The sequence below is a fragment of the Epinephelus lanceolatus genome, chromosome 10 (genome assembly GCF_041903045.1).
Source record: "Epinephelus lanceolatus isolate andai-2023 chromosome 10, ASM4190304v1, whole genome shotgun sequence".
In the NCBI taxonomy this organism is placed as follows: Eukaryota; Metazoa; Chordata; class Actinopteri; order Perciformes; family Serranidae; genus Epinephelus; species Epinephelus lanceolatus.
The window spans coordinates 17,117,711-17,140,091 of record NC_135743.1 but is presented as its reverse complement, the minus strand read 5'-3'; the positions used below and the strand labels follow the sequence as shown (position 1 = coordinate 17,140,091).

The 22,381-nt window shown below is 40.0% G+C and overlaps 1 protein-coding gene across 1 annotated transcript; it reads left to right on the top strand.

Moving 5' to 3' along the window:
* Positions 1-1,105: 1,105 nt before the first annotated feature.
* LOC117260292 (cell adhesion molecule CEACAM1-like) lies at positions 1,106-21,358 on the top strand. Its single transcript, XM_078171212.1, has 11 exons — positions 1,106-1,204; positions 1,354-1,674; positions 3,062-3,337; positions 5,155-5,403; positions 5,497-5,566; positions 13,029-13,102; positions 13,400-13,744; positions 14,757-14,859; positions 17,099-17,133; positions 17,224-17,276; positions 17,405-21,358. Exons 1-11 carry the CDS (start codon positions 1,153-1,155, stop codon positions 17,528-17,530), a joined length of 1,704 nt encoding a protein of 567 aa, XP_078027338.1. The 5' UTR covers positions 1,106-1,152; the 3' UTR covers positions 17,531-21,358.
* Positions 21,359-22,381: the final 1,023 nt, after the last annotated feature.

Sequence of the window (22,381 nt, the reverse complement as noted above, 5' to 3'; positions counted from 1 at the left end):
CATTTATAGATATCTAGCTGACAAACAGACTGATGCAACGCTCTGCAATGCTGCACTGCTCTGGGATGTTTTTATCTTCACAGCTGATTTAAAGTTTGAAGAGATATTAATTATAATCAACTTCATTTGAGTGACACCAGTGATCTGTCTGTCATCTTGTTCACGAGTGAGGGTAGAATGGAGCATGAGATGGATTGGTGGTTTTTGTAAACTGGTCCATCTACGTCCCAACCCTCACCTATGGTCATGAACTCTGGGTAGTGATGGAAAGAAGGAGATTGCGGATATAAGTAGCTAAAATGAGCTTCCTCCATTGGGTGGATGGGCTCAGCTTTAGAGATAGGGTGAGGAGCTGGGACATAAGGAGGGAGCCCGGAGTAGAGCCATTGCTTCTTTGCGTTGAAAGGGGTCAGTTGAGGTGGTTTGGATCAAGATGCGTCCTGGGCGCCTCCCGCTGGAGGTGTTTCGGGCACGTCCCACTGGTAGGAGGCCCCGTGGCAGACCCAGAACAAGCTGGAGGGATAACATATCTTATCTGGCCTGGGAACACCTTGGGGTCCCCCAGGAGGAGCTGGAGAGCGTTGCTGGGGAGAGGGACGTCTGGATGGATCAGTGATCTTGCAGCACAACTTGACCACCTTTTCCAACGTGTTCTTCTTTTTGAGGCTAAAGTAGTGTCACATTAAAAATATTCGTGTTTTTCCAATGCTGCTCATCGCTTTATTGTGTTCCACAGTAAAGGTTACAAACCTTTTTAAAGATGTGCAATAACCAAGATCATGTCAAGGTTTAGCGTACAGATATAAGATCTGATGAGGCGTTTAGTGGCTGCTGATTCTTCTTCTTTTGACAGAAATAAAAACAAAGTCAGGACACAGATTTAAACCCTGCTGAGCATTATTTGTCTGATCAAAGGACATCTCTGCAAAAAACAACTCAGTCCATCGACCCACCTCCGTAGGTAGCTCCTGACTGAACACATACCCTCAGGCATCTTGGTGTATTTACACAGTGGTAGTAAACAGTGTTTGTGCTTTTCATCACTGAGTGGGGGGCTGGAGTTGGTCCTGTGATGCTGTGGATGTGGGACGATAAAAGAGCAGGAGCACCACTGACTCTGTTATTTTTTTATTTCAGAGGACACGTTTCAGCATGGACAACAGGATGTTCAGGACGGCTGCTTGTTTGGTGCTTGTTTTATCAGGTAGATTAAATCCAGATGATGTTTTGATGGGAAATCTGCTACATCATGAATTTAGTTTGCTGTATTACAATCAAAATGTATTATGTTTCTCACCATTACGGTCAAAGATATGACAGAGCTGCTCTTAATTTTCCATTTTGTATAAATAGTTATGTGTGCAGGTGAGGGCATCTTACCTCCAGGACCCCTGAGTGGAGCTGTGGCAGGCACAGTGAAGTTCACCACCACCCTCAGACCTCCTGCGAGTCCATTCCTCTCGGTCAGCTGGAGCTTCAAAGGGGTGAACATCATCACCTCCACCAGCACTGACATCATCGAGCCCGGGCATGCCAACAGGATCACACTGGACCGAGCCACGGGGTCCCTAGAGCTCAGGAACCTGCTGCCCGAGGACAGCGGGGAGTACACCGTCACCATCATACCAGACGGAGGGCTGCAGAAACAGGGGAGGACCAGACTGGATGTGTATGGTGGGTTTAATGTTGCAGTGGTTTTTCAATAACTGACAAGAAAATATCTTAATGTCATTTGAAAAGGGTGACGATCCCTCTAAAAATAAGGGCTGTCTCTGATTTTTTTTTTTTTTTATAAAAAGATTAATAGATGTTCAGTGTTTTAGTACAGAAATCTTAATTTCAATTTATATCTTCAGATCTGTTATGTGGATGTCTCTGTGGTGGATACTATATTAATATAATTCAATCCAATGCAGTAATCCTGCATTCATTTTAATTTTCTTTCAACATGACATTGCATTACATTTCTTTTATTTAAAACTGAGCAGTTTTTGAGTTCATAGTTTGATATCGCTGGGGAATATGCACAAAAGTTCCTGCTAGGATTCATGGAGTCATAGGTTTTATTTGTCATGTTCACTGACACAATGCAGTGTCACCACTCTAAAATGAGCAGTGTGTAGGATTGAGTGGAATCTAGCAGTGAGGATTGCAGATTGGAACCTGCTGAAACTCCTCCTGATTATATTTCCTTCAGTGTTAATTGCTGAGGAGGTTTTTTAATCAGGAGCCAAATTATCCGCAGAGGTCTCCTCCTCTCCAAAACAGACAGACCAGTTTATTAAAACCAGTAAAAACGCTGAATGAAGCAGTTCCATGTTACAAATCAGTGTTTCTCCTACGCTGTTTGGCTCATTGCAGACGGGTTGCTAGCCCAGCACCTGCTAATGTGTGTTCACCCTTTTCCTCTGATAATTTGAGATCCAGACGTGGAGGAGGTTTTAAAGAAAAAAAACTGGACTTTAACTGTGTAAAAATATTGAATAAAGCAGTTTTGCAATGCTGCTTGTTGCAGAGGGGCTGCTAACTACGGCGGCGGACACAAAAAACTTGCATAGTGTTTGTTGTTTGTCCTTTCGGGGCTACTGTAGATATAAACAGGTCATTTTAAGGTAACTAAAACACAACAATTCTTATTTTCAGGCAATTACACACTAAAGAAGACATACTTATTATATTATATTTAATTTCTGCCAATATATTCCTGTAAATCCTACACACTGGACCTTTAAGACGTGTTTGAAAATTACAAGTTTGAGAAAACGAAATGTTAGATTGGTAAAATATTAAATAAAATAGTTTGAAATTTTAGAACTGTAAAGTTGCTATACGACGAATATTATAATACAACTGAAAATAAACAACACAAATTTTTCCCCCATTTGTTAGACTTACAACTTTGAAATAGCTTGAATGGATGAATTATTTGTGAATAATTAAATAAAATAACTAAATAAATTAATAAATAAATGTGCATGATGTGACATCAGAATGTTTATGCCAAGTTCAAATCATTTTTTTAACCAATTTCTTTGTACTGACTCTCTTTATGTTCTGCCAGCACTAATAACTGGAGCCACCATCCGCAGCCCTGCAGCCATCTTGATAGAAGACAGAAGCTCCACCAACCTGAGCTGCGAGGCCTCCGGTTCCATCAGCACCAGAGTGTGGACGAAGGATGGCCGGCCGCTTTATCCGAATGACAGAGTCAGCTTCTCCATGGACAACAGGACGGTCTTCATGCAGCCTGTTCACAGCTCCAACCACGGCACCTACCAGTGTCGACTCAGCAACCCAGTCAGCACCATGACCGCGACCCACGATCTCACTGTCAACTGTGAGTACTGCTCACTCACTGTACAGTTGGCTCCCAGTGACTATTTCTAGAAAGAAATAGACAATGAAGACTCATGTCAAGATGAAAACTGAGTGTATTTGTTGAAATATTTGGGTATTAGCTCTTAATTCTTATCAGTTATTGTAGTTTTTTAGGGACAGGTCTGAAGTTTACAGCTCTAACGCAGCATAGTCAGTGGTGGAATGTAACTATGTACATTTAAGTAAGTACAGATAAGAGCTAAGCACTGCACTGATGTATATATAGATATACATATAAAGACTAAATAAGACAGATGAAAACAACCAATCAAAACTGAGGAGTCTATCGCAGCGGTCAGTCACTGCTCAAGAATTGCTGCCAAACTGTTAAACTAGAAAGCACTGATCAAATATGAATCAAGACTATGTTATTGCATCAGGATGTTTTCAGAAACATATTTTAGTGTACTGTTTAGCTGTAAAATGAGAATGTTTGTGATCCAGCCATGTTTGGACATGCTGCCAGTTTGAGTGCAGGTCATGAGCCATGATTGACAGCTGCGTTAGAGACTCCTCAGCTCTGCAGTAGATTCAAGCAAAAGCCATTAGATGCTTTAGGAAGATGAGGAGGGACATGATATATTCCACAGACTGCTTAATGTACGTCTTTCAGAATATAGTGACAGTTTCAGCAATTACAACAAAAAGTCATTTTGGAGCTTTGAAGCAACTGTAAGGAAATTATTTTGTGTTGATTTTGGCAGCCTCCTGTGGACAAAAGTGGTAGTGTTTCAATGAGCTTCATTGTCTTGACGGACTTGGTAGGGAATCTGACTCAGGGGCAGGCATTCAATTCAAGTCAATTTTATTCATAAAGCACAATATCACACATCACAGTTTCGTCCCTCTGCCCTTGAACCCTCACAACAGATAAAGAAAAACTCCCCAAAAAACCCTTTAATGGGGGAAAAAGGCATTAAGAATAACTTTATAGAAATAGACACTGTTCTCATTGTTGCTCTCTTGATTGCTCACATACAGTAGGTCATATAAAGGTATCAGCATTAAATTGACACTTTCTCATAACCAACTTAAAACTCCTAGTAGCTGCTTTAAGTACAAATTTGAGGTACTTCTACTTTAATATTTATTTTGAAAATACTTCAAGTGAGAGGGAAATTCTGTACTTTTAATTCACTGCATTTATCTGACAGCTTTAGTAACCAGTTACTTTATCAATAACGATGTTTCCATACAAAACATATGAGGAGTGTAGCTGGAACAACTGAGTGACAGAAAATTTGGCAATTATTTTGATAATTCTGTAGTTATTTTTAATGCAAGAAAGCCAAACATTTTAAGATTACAGCGTATTTGTTGCTTTTCCTTGAAATTATTTTAATATTTCTAATTTATCTGTAATAGTTTTAAATTGTGTACTAATGGCTGGATAAAAAAAAAGCACGTGAATGTGTTGCTTTTAGCTTTGAGTGATGTGATGAGCATTTTTTATGATTTTATAAATTTTAATATGAACTAAAAATGGATAAATCGAGAAACTAATCAGCAGATTAATCAATAATGAAAATGATTATAAATTGCCTTAAAATAACAATCCTGCTTTTACATTACTGCATGAGTAATTATTCTTATGATATAATATATAATAATATAATGGTCACAGGGGACATTTTTCTTTCACTTTTAATACTTTAAGTACATTTTCCTGATGAATTTACTTGCGATGGGATGCATTCACAGTGTGGTATTCCTATGTGTGGTGTATGTGGACTTAAGCAAAGGATCTGAATACTTCCTGTATTTCTTTTCTTTCAGTTGGACCACATAACATATCAATTACTGGACCATCAGCAGCAGCACCCGGCCGCAGAGTCACCCTACAGTGCACAGCAGACTCTGTCCCTCCAGCAAACTTCAGCTGGACGTTCAACAGCAATGAGACACATGTTAACACCTCCATGTTTGTCATAGAGAGGCTGGGGACAGAGAGCATTGGCAATTACACCTGCACTGCCAGAAACATGGTGACCATGCTGGAAAACTCCACAGTTCTGAATCTGAGAGGTGAGATTGCACTTTGTGTCAGAGTTACTTACATGTTAATCCCAGATGCCAATTTTCAAGGGGTGATCATTGTTGTTTGTTGTTGTCATGAAGCATCCTGCACTGCTCCCTGCTGGTCGTTTTCACTGCTGCTGCTCAGTGCGCTGACTCTGAGAGGGTTACTGTGAGAGGAAGAGGCAGGTGAGATTAATATTCATGATCTATCTGTCATATTTAAACACCTGTAATCTATCTTACTGTCATGTTAACTTACATAGTATATATTTTATTTCTTTAGAGACTTTGGTGCTCAAGCTCAAAGAGGAAACTCTCACCCTGGAAAAAAGATTTCTCTCTCATGTTAATTAAATACTCTTTTGGAGATGTATGAGTGCAAATAAACACCTGTGTGTTCACATGTGGTTTCACAAATAATAGTAACATAAATGCTTTTTACATAGTCATTTATACTGCAGAAATATTCACCTGTTTTATATAAAAACACACAGAGGGTTACAGTTAATGAAACTTTTGTTATGGAAGAAAATGAACACTTTTTTTACAGGCAGCAAACATATTTTTAGAAATACTTTGTGACCTTTTTTAATATATACAGAAGCTGTTGTGTGAAATTCCCCTTTCTGGGTGACAAAAGGTTCAGCAGTTTTGCTTCACAGTTACAAACCTCGTGATCCTAACCCTGACCCAGTTTTATTACAGCCCCAGTCACTGCGTATGACACGCTGAAGAGTTTCCACAGACCACACCTCTCCTGATTCATCAAACAATCAGACTGAATGAGCAACTCTTGATGGAGTTTGATATAATTACATCAGGGTTTGTGTATTTAAAATTATGTGGGTGATAATATATAAGCATGATTGTTCCATGTCATTCAGTTTTTTCCTGGTATGTCTAACTGTACATAGTGCAACTTGTATTATTCAAAATTATCTGTGAATAAAAATATTAAATTTGCAGGTACTGTGATAATGTGGCTGAAAAATGGCGGGATAGATTTACAAGATGCGACAAATGTTTAGTCTAGTTTGTGCCAAAATATCATTCATGTTTACAGCATGGAATAAATTTACTGCCTTTTAATTGAGAAAATCTGCTTTTATTCTTCTTTTACGGAGTCTTTTTAACAGAATTATTTGGGTAACTGATCCTGTCATTGTTTCTACATGTTAACTGCAGCCTACACTTCAAGTCTCATGTCCAGTCCTGTGAATGAAGCTGTGGTGTCGAGTGTTACATGGATCATCAGTGACGGAAAAAGTATTAAAGCGACAAATCAAAAAATACATATTTTCCTCTTACCTAGAGTGCTGCTTCTCAGCCTAGATTGTTTTGGTGTGAGATGCTGAGTGTTGGAGATATCAGCTGTAGAGATGTCTGCCTTCTCTTGAATATAATGGAACTAGATGGCACTCAGCTTGTGGAGCTCAACGTGTCAAAAAAAAGAAAATACAACTCAACAGCAATGTCTCTTTACAGAAATTATGATGTGGTTCCTCAAGATAATCCACAGACCTTGTTGTGAACATTTTCATGTAGGAACTATTGTCTTTCTACACCCACCAACCATATCACTGCACAGGAGGAAGCGTGCATCTACTCATTGATGCATAGGTGTAGATTTCGGGGAGGATGCAGGGGACATGTTCCCGTCAATATTTAGAACATGTCCATTTGTCCTCCCCAATAAAAACATTGCAATAGCAGAGTACTTTTATTTAGATCAAATTAAAGACATTAAAGGCATAAACTGACAAAAAAAGACACTAATTGTTGTATAAAAAAAAGTGTTTGAGACTCAGATATTTCTCCTGAACCCTCTGTTTCATGCCCCCCCCCCCCCCCCCCAATGTTGAAATGCAACCTACGGCCTCGCACTGACATGAGGTTCGAGCTTGTGACAGCGAGAGATGTAAACATTAATGGCGTCCTCCTCAGTTGAGCTATAACGTTAGCTAGCTAAGTGGTGCTAGGTGAGCTAGCAGTAGATGCAGGCTTCCTTCTGCACAGTGATACAGTTGGCAGGTGTAGTTTGGAGAAAGAAAATAGTTCCTACATGAAACTGCTCACAACAAGGTCTGTGAGTTATCTTCAGTAAGTTAGGGTACAATTCTGGAAGGAGACACTGATGTTGAGTTTATCAAATCTATTTTTGGCACTCTGAGCACCACAAGCTGAGTGCTATCTAGTTCCATTATATTAGACAGAAGGCAGACATCTCTATGGCTGATTTCTCCACCACTTGGAAACTCACACCAAAACAATCTTGATAAAAAAGCCAAAGATAAGAGGAAAATATGTACTTTCAATTTCAATGAACTGACCCTGTAGGATCCTTTAAGTAAAAGTAATAACACTGCACTGCCAAAACACTCCACTGCAAGTTAAAGTCCTGCATCCAACAATGTCCTTAAGTAAAATGTATTATTGCCACAATCTACTTTAAACATCAAAATAAAGTAAGCGATAATTCAAATGTAAACCCTTGTTTTTAGTGTTGCTTAAGAATGACTTGATGAGGACACAGAACTGCATCTGCAGCCTTTCTAGCTATTAATACTGTACCAACACATTCACAGTGTTCAGTGCACCACTATGAGAAAACTGTGTGTGCTTTGACCTTGAAGAATGTAACTGAGGATGCAGAGCTGTGCCAGTCGCAGTTGTTATTCCTGTCTTGCACAGTAAAACCAGTAATTTACACGCAGGCAACAAGCTGAGCTCGACCAACTGAAACAGGCGAAGCTTTGCATCCCTGACCTGATTACCTTGGCAGACACCTGGGGCTAATTTAGCCAGGGTCTCTGATTGGTGGAGATAATCATACATCACTCCTCTGAGATGCAGCTTCTATCAGGAGACGTGACACAAGGTCGCTGGTGCGAGGCTATAAAATGAATGCAGTGTTCTGCTTTGTGCTCTTTTGTTTCCTCACGCTGTTATCATCCAGCATCTTAAACGAAACTGTCGAGCGAGGCGGGCTGGACCTTTGACCGACAGACTGAGTACATGAGGTGGTGATATCTGGACAAAGTTCACAGAATTAAAGAGGACATCAGATATTACACAACACATTACTGATCAGTCACTGGAATTAATATAAGGTGGTGGTTTATGTGGCTGCACAGGCAAACAACAGTTCTCAAACAGAATGAGAGAAGATGGCGGGGACTGATGATCATAGCAGATTGAATATTTGATGTTCAAATGAAAATGTCCTGTGTGTGTCTCCAGGGAGACGTTGTTGCCATCACTTTAGTCATGGTGTTGGGTCTCTATTTCATCACAATTTACCAGTGGTGAGTTTTATATCACATAAACTGAATGCCTAATGTAACATAAAATACTAAATCAAATGGTAAATGGACCTGCTCTTATATAGCACCGTTCTACACTCATTCATACGCTGATGGCCAAGGCTACCATACCAGGTGCCACCTGCTACTCAGTTTTTAACACACTCACACCGATGGAACATTGGGAACGATTTGGGGTTCAGTATCTTGCTCAGGAATCCTTAGACATGTGGACTGGAGGAGCTGAGGATCAAACTCCTGATCTTTGGATAAGTGGACGACCTGCTCTACTTTCTGAGCCCCAGCCCCGTAAATTAATTCTTCACAAGATTGACAACTAAAGCAAGAAAAGTTGCTTTCTATTGTTTCCAGAAGAGGGTTAAACTGAACAAAATGCTTTTTTATCCCCTCAACATGTCTTTGTCAAATATTTTGCCTCAACTTAAAGAACTATTGAGAGCAGGTATTTTGTTCACTCCACCAAAACCGATCAGCCCCACTGAGAGTGACCTTGATCCCTCGTCTGCTAATCTGAAGCCTGCTGCCAAAGCTGTGGGAGTATTATCTGATTCCGATCTAAGCTTCCAACCACATATCAAAAAGTTGTCCAGTCCTGCGTCCTGCATTCAAGAACTGTCTTAACTCCCTCCTTTCTGGCGTCAACCAAATGTCACTCTATCGCTCCGACTACAGCTCAGAGTCCAGCAGGAAGGCCTCTCACTGGTTTTAACAGATGACATCACATCACCCCAGTCCTGGCTACTCCACACTGACTTCCTGTTCGTTTTAGAATTGATTTTAAGACTTTACAGATCACCTTTAAGCTCGTCTGGACCTGGCCCGCAGCCATAAAGCACAAATGCTGAACCCCATATGAGCCAGTTCGCAGCCTTAAATCTTCCAGTGCAGCTCCTCTGGCTGTTCCAGAGTCGAGGCTTAAATCTAAAGGTGAACTTGTTTTTGCCTTCACCATGGGCGGATTATGAAACTATGGGCCCCTGGGCACAGACATGCAGGCCCCATCACCTTTTCTATAGCGGAGCAAGACTCAGACTTTGTGATGGGTTTGCCTTTTTTTGTTGTTGTTTTGTATCGTCCTTCACTTGTTTTTGTCTCCTTGAGGTAATTTTGTGTCTTTTTTTGGTTCTTTTGTGTCTCTTTCTGGTTTTTGGCTGTTTTAATAGTTATTTTGTGTCTCTTTGCAGTTTCTTTGTATCTCTTTGTCACATTGTGTGTCTTTCGGGTTGTTTTGCCTGTTTTAGTATTTGTTTTTCTGTCTCTGTGTGGTTGGTTTGCATGTTTTCGTAGTTACTTTGAGGCTTTTTGCAGTTCCTTTGCATCTCTGTAGTCGTTTTGTGTCTCTTCCGGGTCAGTAATTTGACTGACATTTTGCAGATGAAGGCCAGGAGGGCCCTTGACACTCTGGGCCACAGGCCTGTGCTTGGTTGGCCCGCTCAGTAATCCATTCATGACCATCAGGGCCCCTCGGCTTTCGAATGACCTCCTGAGTTGGTAAGGTTTGCAGAATCAGTGACTTCTTTTATATCATTTCTTAAAACACATCTTTATAGACTTCCTTTTATCTAATGTTGTCTTTTTATTTTGTGTTTTTATTGCCTTTTTGTATTTGTATTTATTGACATTTTGAATTACCCATTTTTGCATTTTTAATTTTCTCTCTCTTATGTTTGGTAGGATTGTCTGGCTTTCTGTTGCCTTCTGTATATCTGCCTTTGCTTTTGCTTTGTCTGTCAAAGCACTTTGTAAACTGTTTTTAAAGGTGCAATATAAATAAAGTTACTAAGTAAATAGGATCTTGCCATAACAAGGTTCCTCTTTTGATGATAGCGCTCTTTGTAGATCTGCTGTCATGCTATAAATAGTGTCAAAGTTCATGACCATCCTTTTTCTCATGTCTTGCTATCAAAACTTTTTACTTTATATCAATTTAATTTTCATGATTTAACTGTAAAACTCTTTGCACACATGGATTCATCAACAGAAGCATCAGTAAAAGAACAAGGTCACCAATAAACCAACAAGCCACAGGACTAAAAGCAACGAAAATGATCATGTGAACAGTTATCACAATTTTCAAGACCTTATCAACAATAATTTGGAAAAACACAAATTTGCAGATGTGTAATTTCCCATTTAAAGGCCCAGTGTGTAGGATTTAGGAACATCTATTGGCAGAAGTTATATATTCCATTAATAATCATGTTTTCATTAGTTTATAATCAACATAAAATAAGACACCGTTGGGTTTTTTGTTACCTTAGAATGAGCTGTTTACTGTATGTCTTTATACAGAGTGCAGAACAGACAAACCAAACACTGGCTCTCAATAGGGTAGGCCTCCAGGAAGTGCGTCAAGCTTTGAAGCCAAATTTTGTAGTGGCCAAACAGCAAAATTGCTGTCTGTCACATGATGCAATTGGGGTGAAAAGACTTTTTCCCATAGAGTTACAGAGTTGGAAAGAGACGTCTGTAAATCACTGGATACATTTTTTTAGCGCCACAATCCTACAACATGACTTGTTTCACTATCAGGATTTGATCCATTTGGTCCAATAACATTTGGAAAGTCTGTAAGAGCTGCGAGATTAGATCACTTTATCCCCAGTCAAGTTAGCTGGTTAGGCTGGTGGAAGTTTCTAGTGCGCTTGCCCTATGGGCCCAATGACGCAGAAGCAACACTGATCATCCAGGTTACTTTATACGCAGCAGTTGCATGTTTTTGGCTTCATGTGCCACTGAACATCTTTCATCCAACGCTATATCCAGGTCTCTTTGCCTTGGCCACTGTAGTTCTCCTACACACTTGGCACATGGGGGGAAAGTTACAATTCTATTCACATTTATATTCTCCTGTCTTTCTCTTTTAGTTCTCTGACACACAAATTCTCACATTAAAAAGGTGCTGATATGAAGAGAGAACTAAAGCCCCGTCCAACAGTCTCGACAGTTTCCTCCTTTATAAAAAAGGGAAACAAAAGCATTACCACAAATCTGACATCTCACTGCACACCCATTAACAACACAGCACAACTTTCTGTGCAAATGCTACGTTTACAAAATATAATTACATGTACAAACAAAATATCAAACAAACATTACTAATTATTAATAATGCACATAAAATAAAATGGCATAAAACAAAATAAGGTATTTGCTTTCTGGCTGACAGTACAAGGGATAATATCAGAATTTCACACAATCAGGACGTCTGGTACTTTTAAATCAGCCTGCGATAATGCAAAGCTGCTGATGTTGACATATCCACAAATCACAACTCATTCTTACTTATCAAGAAAATACTTTGTTCAAACAGCAAACTCTCTTTCTACTTCCTCAATAAATAAATAACAAACAAAAAGAAATAAAACATAATAAAATAAAAAATAAAATAAATAAAATAAGACAAAATAAAACAAAATAAATAAAATAACATAAAATTAACAAATGTAAACACAACAAAACAAAAACCCCAAATAAAATAAAATAAAATGAGATAAATCACGTGTTTCTCTGGGTGTCATTGTCGTCACCTGACCACACGAGGTCGCTGTTCTACTGGTGGATGCTTCACGGACCGACAACAAGGGGAATAAACAAGCAGTCGGAAATCATGCTGCCTGCTGATTGCAGTCAGAAGAGAAACCACCAGCCTGTGGAGTTGTTGTGTTTTTATTGCAGGGCAAAGTGCTGAGAGAAGGGAAAATGCTTCCTGCCGCGGTCATGTCTGTATCCTCTTCTTCATTTTTTTCTTTGGTAAGTTGTTTTTATAATATAATATAATAAGACAGGTGTGCACACACTTCAATAAGCTGTTGATAACTTTGGGTGTTTGATATATGAAGCGTGGGGACTCTACAGGGAGTGGACAAACACTGGTTACTCACACTTAACTGCACTTTTTATTTATAGCTGAACTTGGATCAGTGTTGAGGTTTAGTGGCCTCGGTTCAGACTTTACCTTCCTCTTTGCAAATGCTCATTTTTCTGTCTGCCTCATGTCGCCATCATTTTTAGACTTCTCACCTGTTGCCACACTTAATGTTTCTGCAGTGTATCCGACTGAAGCAGCAGAGACTGAACACTGACGGATCTGCCTCTCTGTAACTGTAAGTTCCTTTAATTTGTTGACCTAAAGCGACTAAAGCAAGTCATTTTTCAACAGCTGACTCATGATGACGCTACTTTAACTTCACCCAGCTCACTTTGTGTTAGTAATGGACCACAGTAGCCTCCCAAAATGCTGGTGCATTAATCCATATACGCCCTATTGTGTTGTGTTGTAATGTGTTTCTGTTATTTTGCCTGCAGTTATAAAACAATGAAACCTTGCAGCAAGTCACCTCTCATACTGCTGGAGCTGATTTACATCACATTACTCCCAGGTAAGACAAAATGTTTTCTACTTTTGAAAGGCTGATGTTATGTAGTAGAGTATATAGAAATAAGAAAATGTTGATTGAGAGACTCAGCTGTGAAACTTCCCCATTAACCCAGTAAAACATGTTCTGCAGCCTACGATCTATAAATGGCGCCCAGCTTCTCAATGCTCAGAGATCTGATAAGATAAGTTTGTTTGTTAAATGCTGTTGAGGCCATGATGTGTGATTGGAAAAGGGTGAATTAAATGTGAGGACACAAAGAGTACTGCCAGAGATCAACAACATGGCATCTTTTTTTGACAGTTCTTGAGGCACAAGAAGTCAAAGTCTCGTCCACAGTGACGGGATACCTGGGGCATGATGTCACCCTGCCATGCACATTCATCCAGGGACCAAAAGACGCTAGTATTACTCAGGTTCAGTGGGAGCTCAAGCCACCAGAAGGAGAGAAAATCATCCTTATTGTTTTCAATCTTAACTTTGGAACCAGTGTTCACAATACGTCTCTGAAGGGCAGAGTGGAGCTTGAAGAACAATCTTTGATCATCGGAGATGTAGAAATGAGTGATGCAGGGTCGTACACCTGCAGCATTACAACTTTTCCCAGTGGTTCATTTGAAGGAACCACCAACCTTGATGTTCAAGGTGAGTATGAAAAGCATGTTGACACAAACGATAAATAATGTTCAAAATCAGCATGATCCCAAACTAATAACTTGAACCTAATATTTTATTTCAGCTTTGACAGTAGATTATTTTAACCTGACTGTACATTACTTGTCAGTGGGGCTGGGCAATATGGAGATGCTATATCGGTATCGAGATACAAGACAATGTGTCTTAGATTTTGGACATCGTTGTACCGTGATGTGGCAGAAATGGTGTTTTTTCCCCTCATTTAATTAGAGTAAAATTATGGAAATTTATCAAATTACCAGACTGTTTATTTATTTTAATGCTTGCCTTAATCCACTTAGTCGTTATATCCGGATTAATTATATTAAGTTTTATTCATAATGCCCGATATCGTGAATCACAATTTGCCTCGGAGGGGTTTACAGCACACAACATCCCTCTGCCCTTGGACCCTCACTGCTGATAAGGAAAAACTCCCCAAAAAAAACATAAAAAAAAAAAAAGGTAGAAACCTCAGGAAGAGCAAAGGAGGAGGCATCCCTCTTCCAGGATGGACAGACATGCAATAGGACAGATCAACGTTATAAATTCACATTAATCCATTATTTATGATTATTGATCAAAAATCTCATTGTGTTAATATTTTCTGAGGAAAAAAGAACAACAAAAAAACAAAAAACAACAGTCATCCCTTCAATGTTCTGCATCAGAGAGGGTATTTGTTCAGAAACATTGTGTTCGATTATGTCTCCCAGTCCTGGCATTAATGAAGTGCCTTTGAGGAGATTTAAAAAAAAAAACGAGATATATATCGTGTATCGAGATACAGCCTAAAAATATCGCAATATAATTTTCAGGACAGATCACCCAGCCCTACTCATCAGTGGGGAAAACATGGCTTTGATTCTCTTAGAACATAAGAGGGATCATTTGACACAGCTGCTGTGTACCTTGTACGTCACTCAACATTTATACAGCAGTTATTAATGATAAATAATCACAGTCACGTTTCTTCTCCCAGAACAGATGCAGTTATCATCAGGGGCGGTTTCTGGTATTGTGATTGCTGTCCTGTTGCTGTTAGTCGTCGTGGCAGCCGCACTTTACCTCCGCTTCATCAAAAGGTGTGTGTGTTTGATGTGTATTAAATGTAGAAAGGAAACCTCTTCCCCTGACAAAGACGCCCTCCAGGGTTCAACATTAATGTTTTTTTTTTCCCCTAGTTGAGCAAGTGGGTCAGAAATCAACTTGCCCAAAATCAATTTTTACTTGCCTTTTAATTATTAGTGGTTATCAAATAACAACAAATACTAAAGTCAACTGTCATGTTTAATCTTTCGCCCACATCTTCTAACCCCACCCAACTAAACCACAGCTAAACTGAGAGTGTTTCCAGGATAATTCAAATGCTCGCTTGTACTTCAGCTCATAAACTTTGTCTTGACCTGCTGCCATTTTCTCATGAGTGCCTGATCAGTACTGCACATGTGCAACTCTGAACCCTCACTCTAGCCATTTCCATCATCAGCTCTTGAAAAAACAATGTGTTTAATTATTTTTTAACACTTACTCAATCAGAGAGGTGAGTGATTAGATTAGCAACTGACATGATGTGGCATTTTACCTGCCCTTGACAATGGGGAAAAACTTATTGTTGAGCCCTGCTTATTTCGTCAGCTGTCACAGATATGTCATTATCCACAGGCGTAGATTTTGGGGGGTAAGCAGGGGACATGTCCCCCTCAATATTTAGAACATGTGCATTTGTCCCTCCAATAAAAACATTAATCATTAAAGTAGCACAGGATTTTTATTTTGACAAAATTAAGGACATTTACATTATACAGTAAATTGATGCAGAAAATGCGCACACTGGTGTATAAAATTCAGCTTGATGCAGGAAATAAAGTGTTTGATGCTCAAACTTCTCTGGTGGATGACCCCTAAACCCCGCATTTCATATGGTCCCTCACAATGTGGAAATGAAACCCACACACTTGCCACATATTTCTAACAATAACTACATACTTTGTTTACATTGATGGTTATGTAATGGTATTACTGTAAATGTGTGACTTCTTATCTATCTTATCTATCTGGTCTTTGATATTTACATATACAGCTAAGTGTAATTACAGGAAAAAAAACAACAAACTGCACAATGCAGAGTTTTATGCATGCATGGCCATGATGAGCCCTGCATGTGTATGCAGTGTGTACTTTTCTATTTATTGTCAGACAGGCATTATGCTCTCTTTGCATGATACATTTTTTGCTATTACTTTGAATTTCTGGGATGTACTGCATGTTTTAGTCATTCTCAGGATTTACTGCCTTTACTGAGCTGCAAGGGCGTACAGTAGGTTTGGTTGGGAGGGACACGTATGAAACAGGAGGCTTGGAGGTCATCAAACACTTTCAATTTTATGCATTCTGGTGAATTTATATGCACCAATTTGTGTATTTTCTGCCTCAATTTATGGTGTAAATGTCTTGATTTTGTCTGATACTTTCATGTTTTCATTTTGGGGCACAAATGCATATGTGCTAAACACTGAGGGGGATTTGTCCTTTGCCTAACCCCCCCCCCCCCCCCCAACAAGTTAAGAAACATGTCACTGTTTTTGTTTGTTTGTTTGAGATGATTATTGAAAAGCTGGTTGTATCTTGGTTAAAATGTTCTAATAAAGCAAAGATAGAAAATATTGCAATATCTTGTGTGCTGTAAAGTGGTTTGAAAAAAATTAAATCGGAATCGGCCATCCAAACACTGCAAATTGGAAATCGTTATTGGCCCAAAAAATTGTAATCGGTGCAAGTCTATTAATTTGTTAAGCATATCTTTGGGCTGCTGTGAAACTGCACCTACTTAGGACAACAAAAAGTTTATCTTGGGTGCGTTGGTACATGGACACCTGCACACCAATGAAACCAGGCTGGACAGACACACATAAGGTTCACAAGCTGAGATCAAGGCAAAAAAAAGGTCAATTTATTTAAGACATTCATGAACAAAAAGAAGTGTGCTCAAAGTGCAAAAAATAATAATAATAAAAATAAATAAAAATAAAAATAATAATAAATAGTGAATAGAAACAGCAGCAAACATTTCAGTCCTTGAGGGAACTGACGAAAGTCAAAGACAGAAACATTTGTTACTGTTTCTATTCACTTCTCAAAAATATGTTTTGTACTCTGAGCATCCTTCTTTTTGTGTAAACCTTTTTTGTGCTGTCCAGAAGGGATATATAAGTTTATACAGAAAGGTTTATAGGATTAGAAAGATTCCTGTAGAACAAAAGTCAAATCAGCTCAATCACATGCAGAAAATCTGATCACAGAACTTTTGATTCCTTCACTCAGACGTGATCCTACAGTCAGACACCGCGTCTACATTGGTGAGAACACAAGCACTCTTCACTCTATTTCTACACAGCAACCGATTTGTTTGTTTCAGTTCCCGTGTCTGAAGCGTGTCTGTCTTTCAGATACAAGTCCAACGATGGATGTGGCCAGGCCATCTGTTCTTCGACGAGACGAGGTGAGCTGGTCTGAAGCCACATCTCGGAATTTAAGCTGCAGGAAGTTTCAGTCTAATTGTGCTCTTGTTTCACCAAAGCACTGAGCAGTTAACTCTCCATCTTAACTCTGTCTCTCCATCACTCATAGGATGTGGTCTACTCTGACGTCAAGCTCAAATCATCCAGAGAAGCTAAACCTCCACCCAGTGAAAAACACACAGCGGATGATGTCACGTACTCTGAGGTTGTAGTTTTGCGCCAGGAGTATAAATGAGATGAAATGTAAGCTAAAATGATGATGACGTTTTCTTCCTTGTACAACTTGCACTCTTCAGCTGCTGTATGAAAGTTTCATTTACCATCATTTTGGTATCATTTAGTGAAATCAGTACATCAGCTGCTTCTAAAATAAAACCTAACCTCTGTGGCTCCTCCAGGCCGTCTATCCTGCTCTCATAAAGGGTTTTCTCCATGGGCCCATGTTTCTATTACAGCCTCACAGCAGCTGATAAAATACAGTATAAAAAGGAAATTTAATAATTTAATATATAGTGTTAAGAGTCTGCAACCAGCCCAGTGGCTCTGTAAGGCTGTTCTTCAGCTAAATGCTCACGTTAACACGCAAACATGCTTAAAGTGACGATGCTATGATGCTGGTGTTTAGCCATAGATGTGTAACAACAACTAGATGACCCCACGATGGCACCTAGTCAGTCCAGTGGGACTGCTCGCCTGGCACATATGCCAAAAAAGTTTCTAGCCATACAGGATTACCTAAGGATATATGTGCAGTAGTGTTTCTCCCACTGGACCCAGCCGCAAGTTCCTGATCAGCTCAAAGACTTTACACTGTGATGACGTCACAGATTTTTAACTCGCTTTTCTCAGCTTAGGAAAGATTTACAAAGGGAAAACCTCCACGGATCAAAAATTCATAAAAGAAAGTGCCATTAATAACCTTGTTTTCAGTTCGAGGTGTCCTGTCAACATTTAACAGATGTCTCTTTTCCACGGGGAAAATGCTTTTTGGGCGCTGTGGGATTTTTTCACTATGAGTAGACACACAGAAACATTGGAAGCAAGGCTGAGCTGCTCTCCTGGGGGCCTGTGTTTTGCAGGTATAATGTTTACAATCCCCATCATGTCAAAATATAAATGGCCCTATCTAAAGCTAGCATCCAATTTGTCCTTTCTGGGCTACTGTAGGACAACATAGTGGACTCTGTGGAAGAGGATGTGCTCAACATCGAGATATATCTAGGTTTATTCTAAGGTAACATAAAGAGAGCAATTCTTAGTTTCAGGTGATTATACACTAATGAAAACATAGCTATGACTAATATATTTAATTTCTGCCAATATATCCCCCTATATCCTACACACTGGACCTTTAAGCATATCAACTGCAAAATATAGATGTGTGTTTATTTGACCAGTTTAAAAGTTTTATCACATTTTGTTCCTGAAAGCCACGCTGAATCCACGCCTCCGCTGGGATCTGGATAATCCTGTTTTTCTTTAAATCAAAAGGTACACCAATCCTAGTAAAAGGTTTTGAATAACACTTACTGAAGGTTTGATCCAGATCAAAACCAAGACTGGATTACATGATCTAATCTGATTTCAGAGCCCTTTTTCCTTTTGAGCAACTCACTTTCAAGATTTTATCCAATCCTTTAGCCCAGTGGTTCCCAACTGGTGGGTCGTATGTCCATTCTGAACGGACCGCAAGTGACTCACAGAGCTTTGATTTTGATGTGCCGTTTCCCACTGTTGAGTGAGGGACTAATGGACAGCTACTGAAAAGAGACAGCAAACTAGCTCAACGACATGGCCAAACGCACCTGCAGACGCCCTGATCTGATTTGTTTTAATTGTGATCCTTGACATCAGTGGAAGGAAGTACTTGATAACTTAATTACTTAAAGTTTTTAACACTTTCTAACGGTTTGATCCAGATCAAAACCTCAACTGGATTACGTGATCTAATCTGATTTCACAATCCTTTTTCCTTTTAAGCAACTCACTTTCAAGATTTGAGCCAATCCTTTAGCCCAGTGGTTCCCAACTGGTGGGTCGCGCTCCAAAAGTAGGTCACGGGTCCATTCTGAATGGATCGCAATTAGTCTGAGTGGGTGGAAGTTCGCTGCATAGATCAGCCTCTCATTGGCCGGAATGAGCCACCCGCTGAAGTCCCGCCCTACCACCTCTGGTTGTGTAGCAGTTTTCAACCGTTTAACACGTCCTTTTACTAACTTTTGCGGTGTTTGATCTTGCGGGGATGTAGCCATTTTTCTGCCATGGTTCGCGTCCTGTAGGCAATATTTTTGTGGGCGTGTTACACCAAAACCTGTTTCCCCACGGCAATATTTTTGCAAGCGCACCGTTGCTGTGGCACTGTCCAGAACGATTGTGATTGGTTGAAAGAAATACAAGCAGCCGGGGCGTTTTTTCCTCCAATCTCAAAGTGAGAGTTGGCCCAGCCAGACCTTTCTTTTCTTGAGAAAGGTCTGGTGAGCAAGACTAGATTGCAATTGACTCGCAAATGTGTCAAGTTTGAAAAAACACATTTCATTTAAAGTACAGTGGATTGTCAGCATAGCGCTTTTATTTTGAAGTGCTGTTTCCTACTGTGGAGTGAGTGACTAACGGACAGCCACTGGACAAAGACAGCAAACTAGCTGGACAACATGGCCAAACGCAAGCATGACGCTGAATATATTAAACTGTGTGGACCTTGAACTAATGACTAAGGAGAAATCTGGACCCCATGGCTGGACCAGTTGGGAACCACTGCTTTAGCCAAAATCCAATCATATTAAACAATGTGACCCTGAGGACCATGATTGTCTAAAATGACATCACAGTCTATCCAGTAGCTGCTGAAATATCTCAATCTGGACCAAAGCAGTGCAGCTAGCATAGCTTAACAGGGCAACGTAGCGACATGTGGACACGTTTGGCACGATTTGCTTTTAAATATTACAGGTATTACAAGCAGAAGCAGCCACAGTGAGCTGTTTACACCTCCAACACGTCTCTTAACTCACCATGCTGTGCAGTGGAAAAACACTCTCACTGTGCCAACATGACTGCGACATTACAGCACATCACATAACAAAGTTCCTATTCCTCCTTTGTTGACCATCAAAGGAGGAAGACAGAAACAGGAAGACAAAAATTGAAAATGACACAATGGACAGGGAACCAGCTCAGCAATGCAACAGAGTGCGTTAATGACGGCAAGAGCTCAGCGTGTTGAAAAGTGACACCAAACTTGCGCAATCTCTGCAGTAAAATTCTCTCTAGACTTCAATTTTTTTGTGATTCAGCTAAATTGGACATCATGACGTTAAGAGAAGTGATGTGTACCTCGTGCCTTAACCCAGCGTTTGCATGTGAGCCTTTTTTCAGCGTTTAAGGGTTTATGAGTCAGAGAGGGAGGCCACTCTTTCAAACTCTCACTTGTTCTGTTCTGAGCCTTTTTGCTAACAGTAACAGCAATAAATGCATACTATAATAGAGCACTCTACGTATTCTGTTGGCACTGATACAGATAGCAGTTGTAGTAGTATTTCACCACACCCAGTACTGTGTCTGCTGAGGGTTTGAATCTCAAGATCCTGTTCCTAGATGTTGCATTCTGATCGTGCATGTGTAAAAAGGTGATAAAATATGGTTTGCAGAGATGCCGTGATGATGCACGCCATCACTGAACATCACCAACACTCACTATGTTAGTTTCTGCTTTTCAGCTGCGTTTCCTGACTGTGTCACTTTGTGGGTGTGAGATGTCTGCTATACGCTCACTTTGTGTCGCCAGAATAAAATGTTTATTTGTTGTTGTTGCTGTGTTAAGATATTAACTTTAGGGCTAATTTAATTTCCTGTGTTGTTCCATTAAGTTTATATTTAAAATCAGTGCTTGGAGCTGTGATTACAATCAGTGTAATGCATTTGAGATGTTTAATTCCTGTTGAATCATGCAGACGAGCTGGCAGACAGCTGAGCACAGTTCTGTAAATTGTCCCCACATTTATTTTAAAACAGGACTTTGTCAGTGGAAACTGTTAAATAAAGTTCTATATTTTCACAGACATAATCACAGATGTGGTTTCCCTGGTTTTTTTTTTCACTTACTGTGGAGTTGTGTCATGGCAGGAAGTAGATGAGAGAGATAAGACAAGTGCTGTTTGAAGAGCATGCATCATGAAAGTCTTTCCATAGCAGTCTGTTATTACTCAGACATGAGAAGAAAAACTGCAGATACGTGTCACTGTAGCACAACTGAGAATGAAAGAATATTAGTCATGTGCTATTGTGTTAACAAATGTGACTCTGAGGACAAAGTGGATGATGAGGTTGATTGTGATCGTGGCAGGAAATACCACATGCTCAGAGGGTCACAGGTCTGGTGAATATGCAGGCCGCACAAAAACTGGGATGTTTTCAGCTTCCAGAGATTGTGTAAAGATCGATATAGGTCGGGGCCTTGCTTCATCATGCTGCAACAGGACGTCATGGCCGCAGATGAATGGTATGACAAAAGGTCTCAGGATCTCGTCACTGCATCTCTGTGCAGTCATGCTGCCATCAATAAAACGCACCTACGTTCATTGTCTGTAGCTTTTGCCAGCCCATACCATAACCCCACCTCCACCATGGCGCACCCTATTCGCAATGTTGGCATTAGCAAACCGCTCGTCCATACTTGCGACGCCATACTGCCCGATACAGTGTAAACCAGGATCCATCTGTAAAGACAACACTTCTCTAAAGTGCCAGACGTCACTGATGATAAGCAGTCAGGTCAAGGCCCTGGTGATGACACCAAGTGTGTAGATGAGCTTCCCTGATATGGTGTCTGATGGTTTGTGCAGAAAGTTGTGCAACAAATTATTGCATCATCTGTTCAGGTGGCTGGTCGAAGGGTGTTTTCACATAGAGTCCTTTTTAAACAAACCAAACTCAGACCTCCTTAAGTGCACCAAAAAGTGGACCTACAGAAAAGGGACTTGGTTCTTTTTGTGTTCACATTGTCAATTCATTTGAAAGAGGATTCAGTTCTCTCTCAGGTCGACTTCAGCTCTGATGGAGCCTCAGTCCTCTTTCTGTTCACACCATA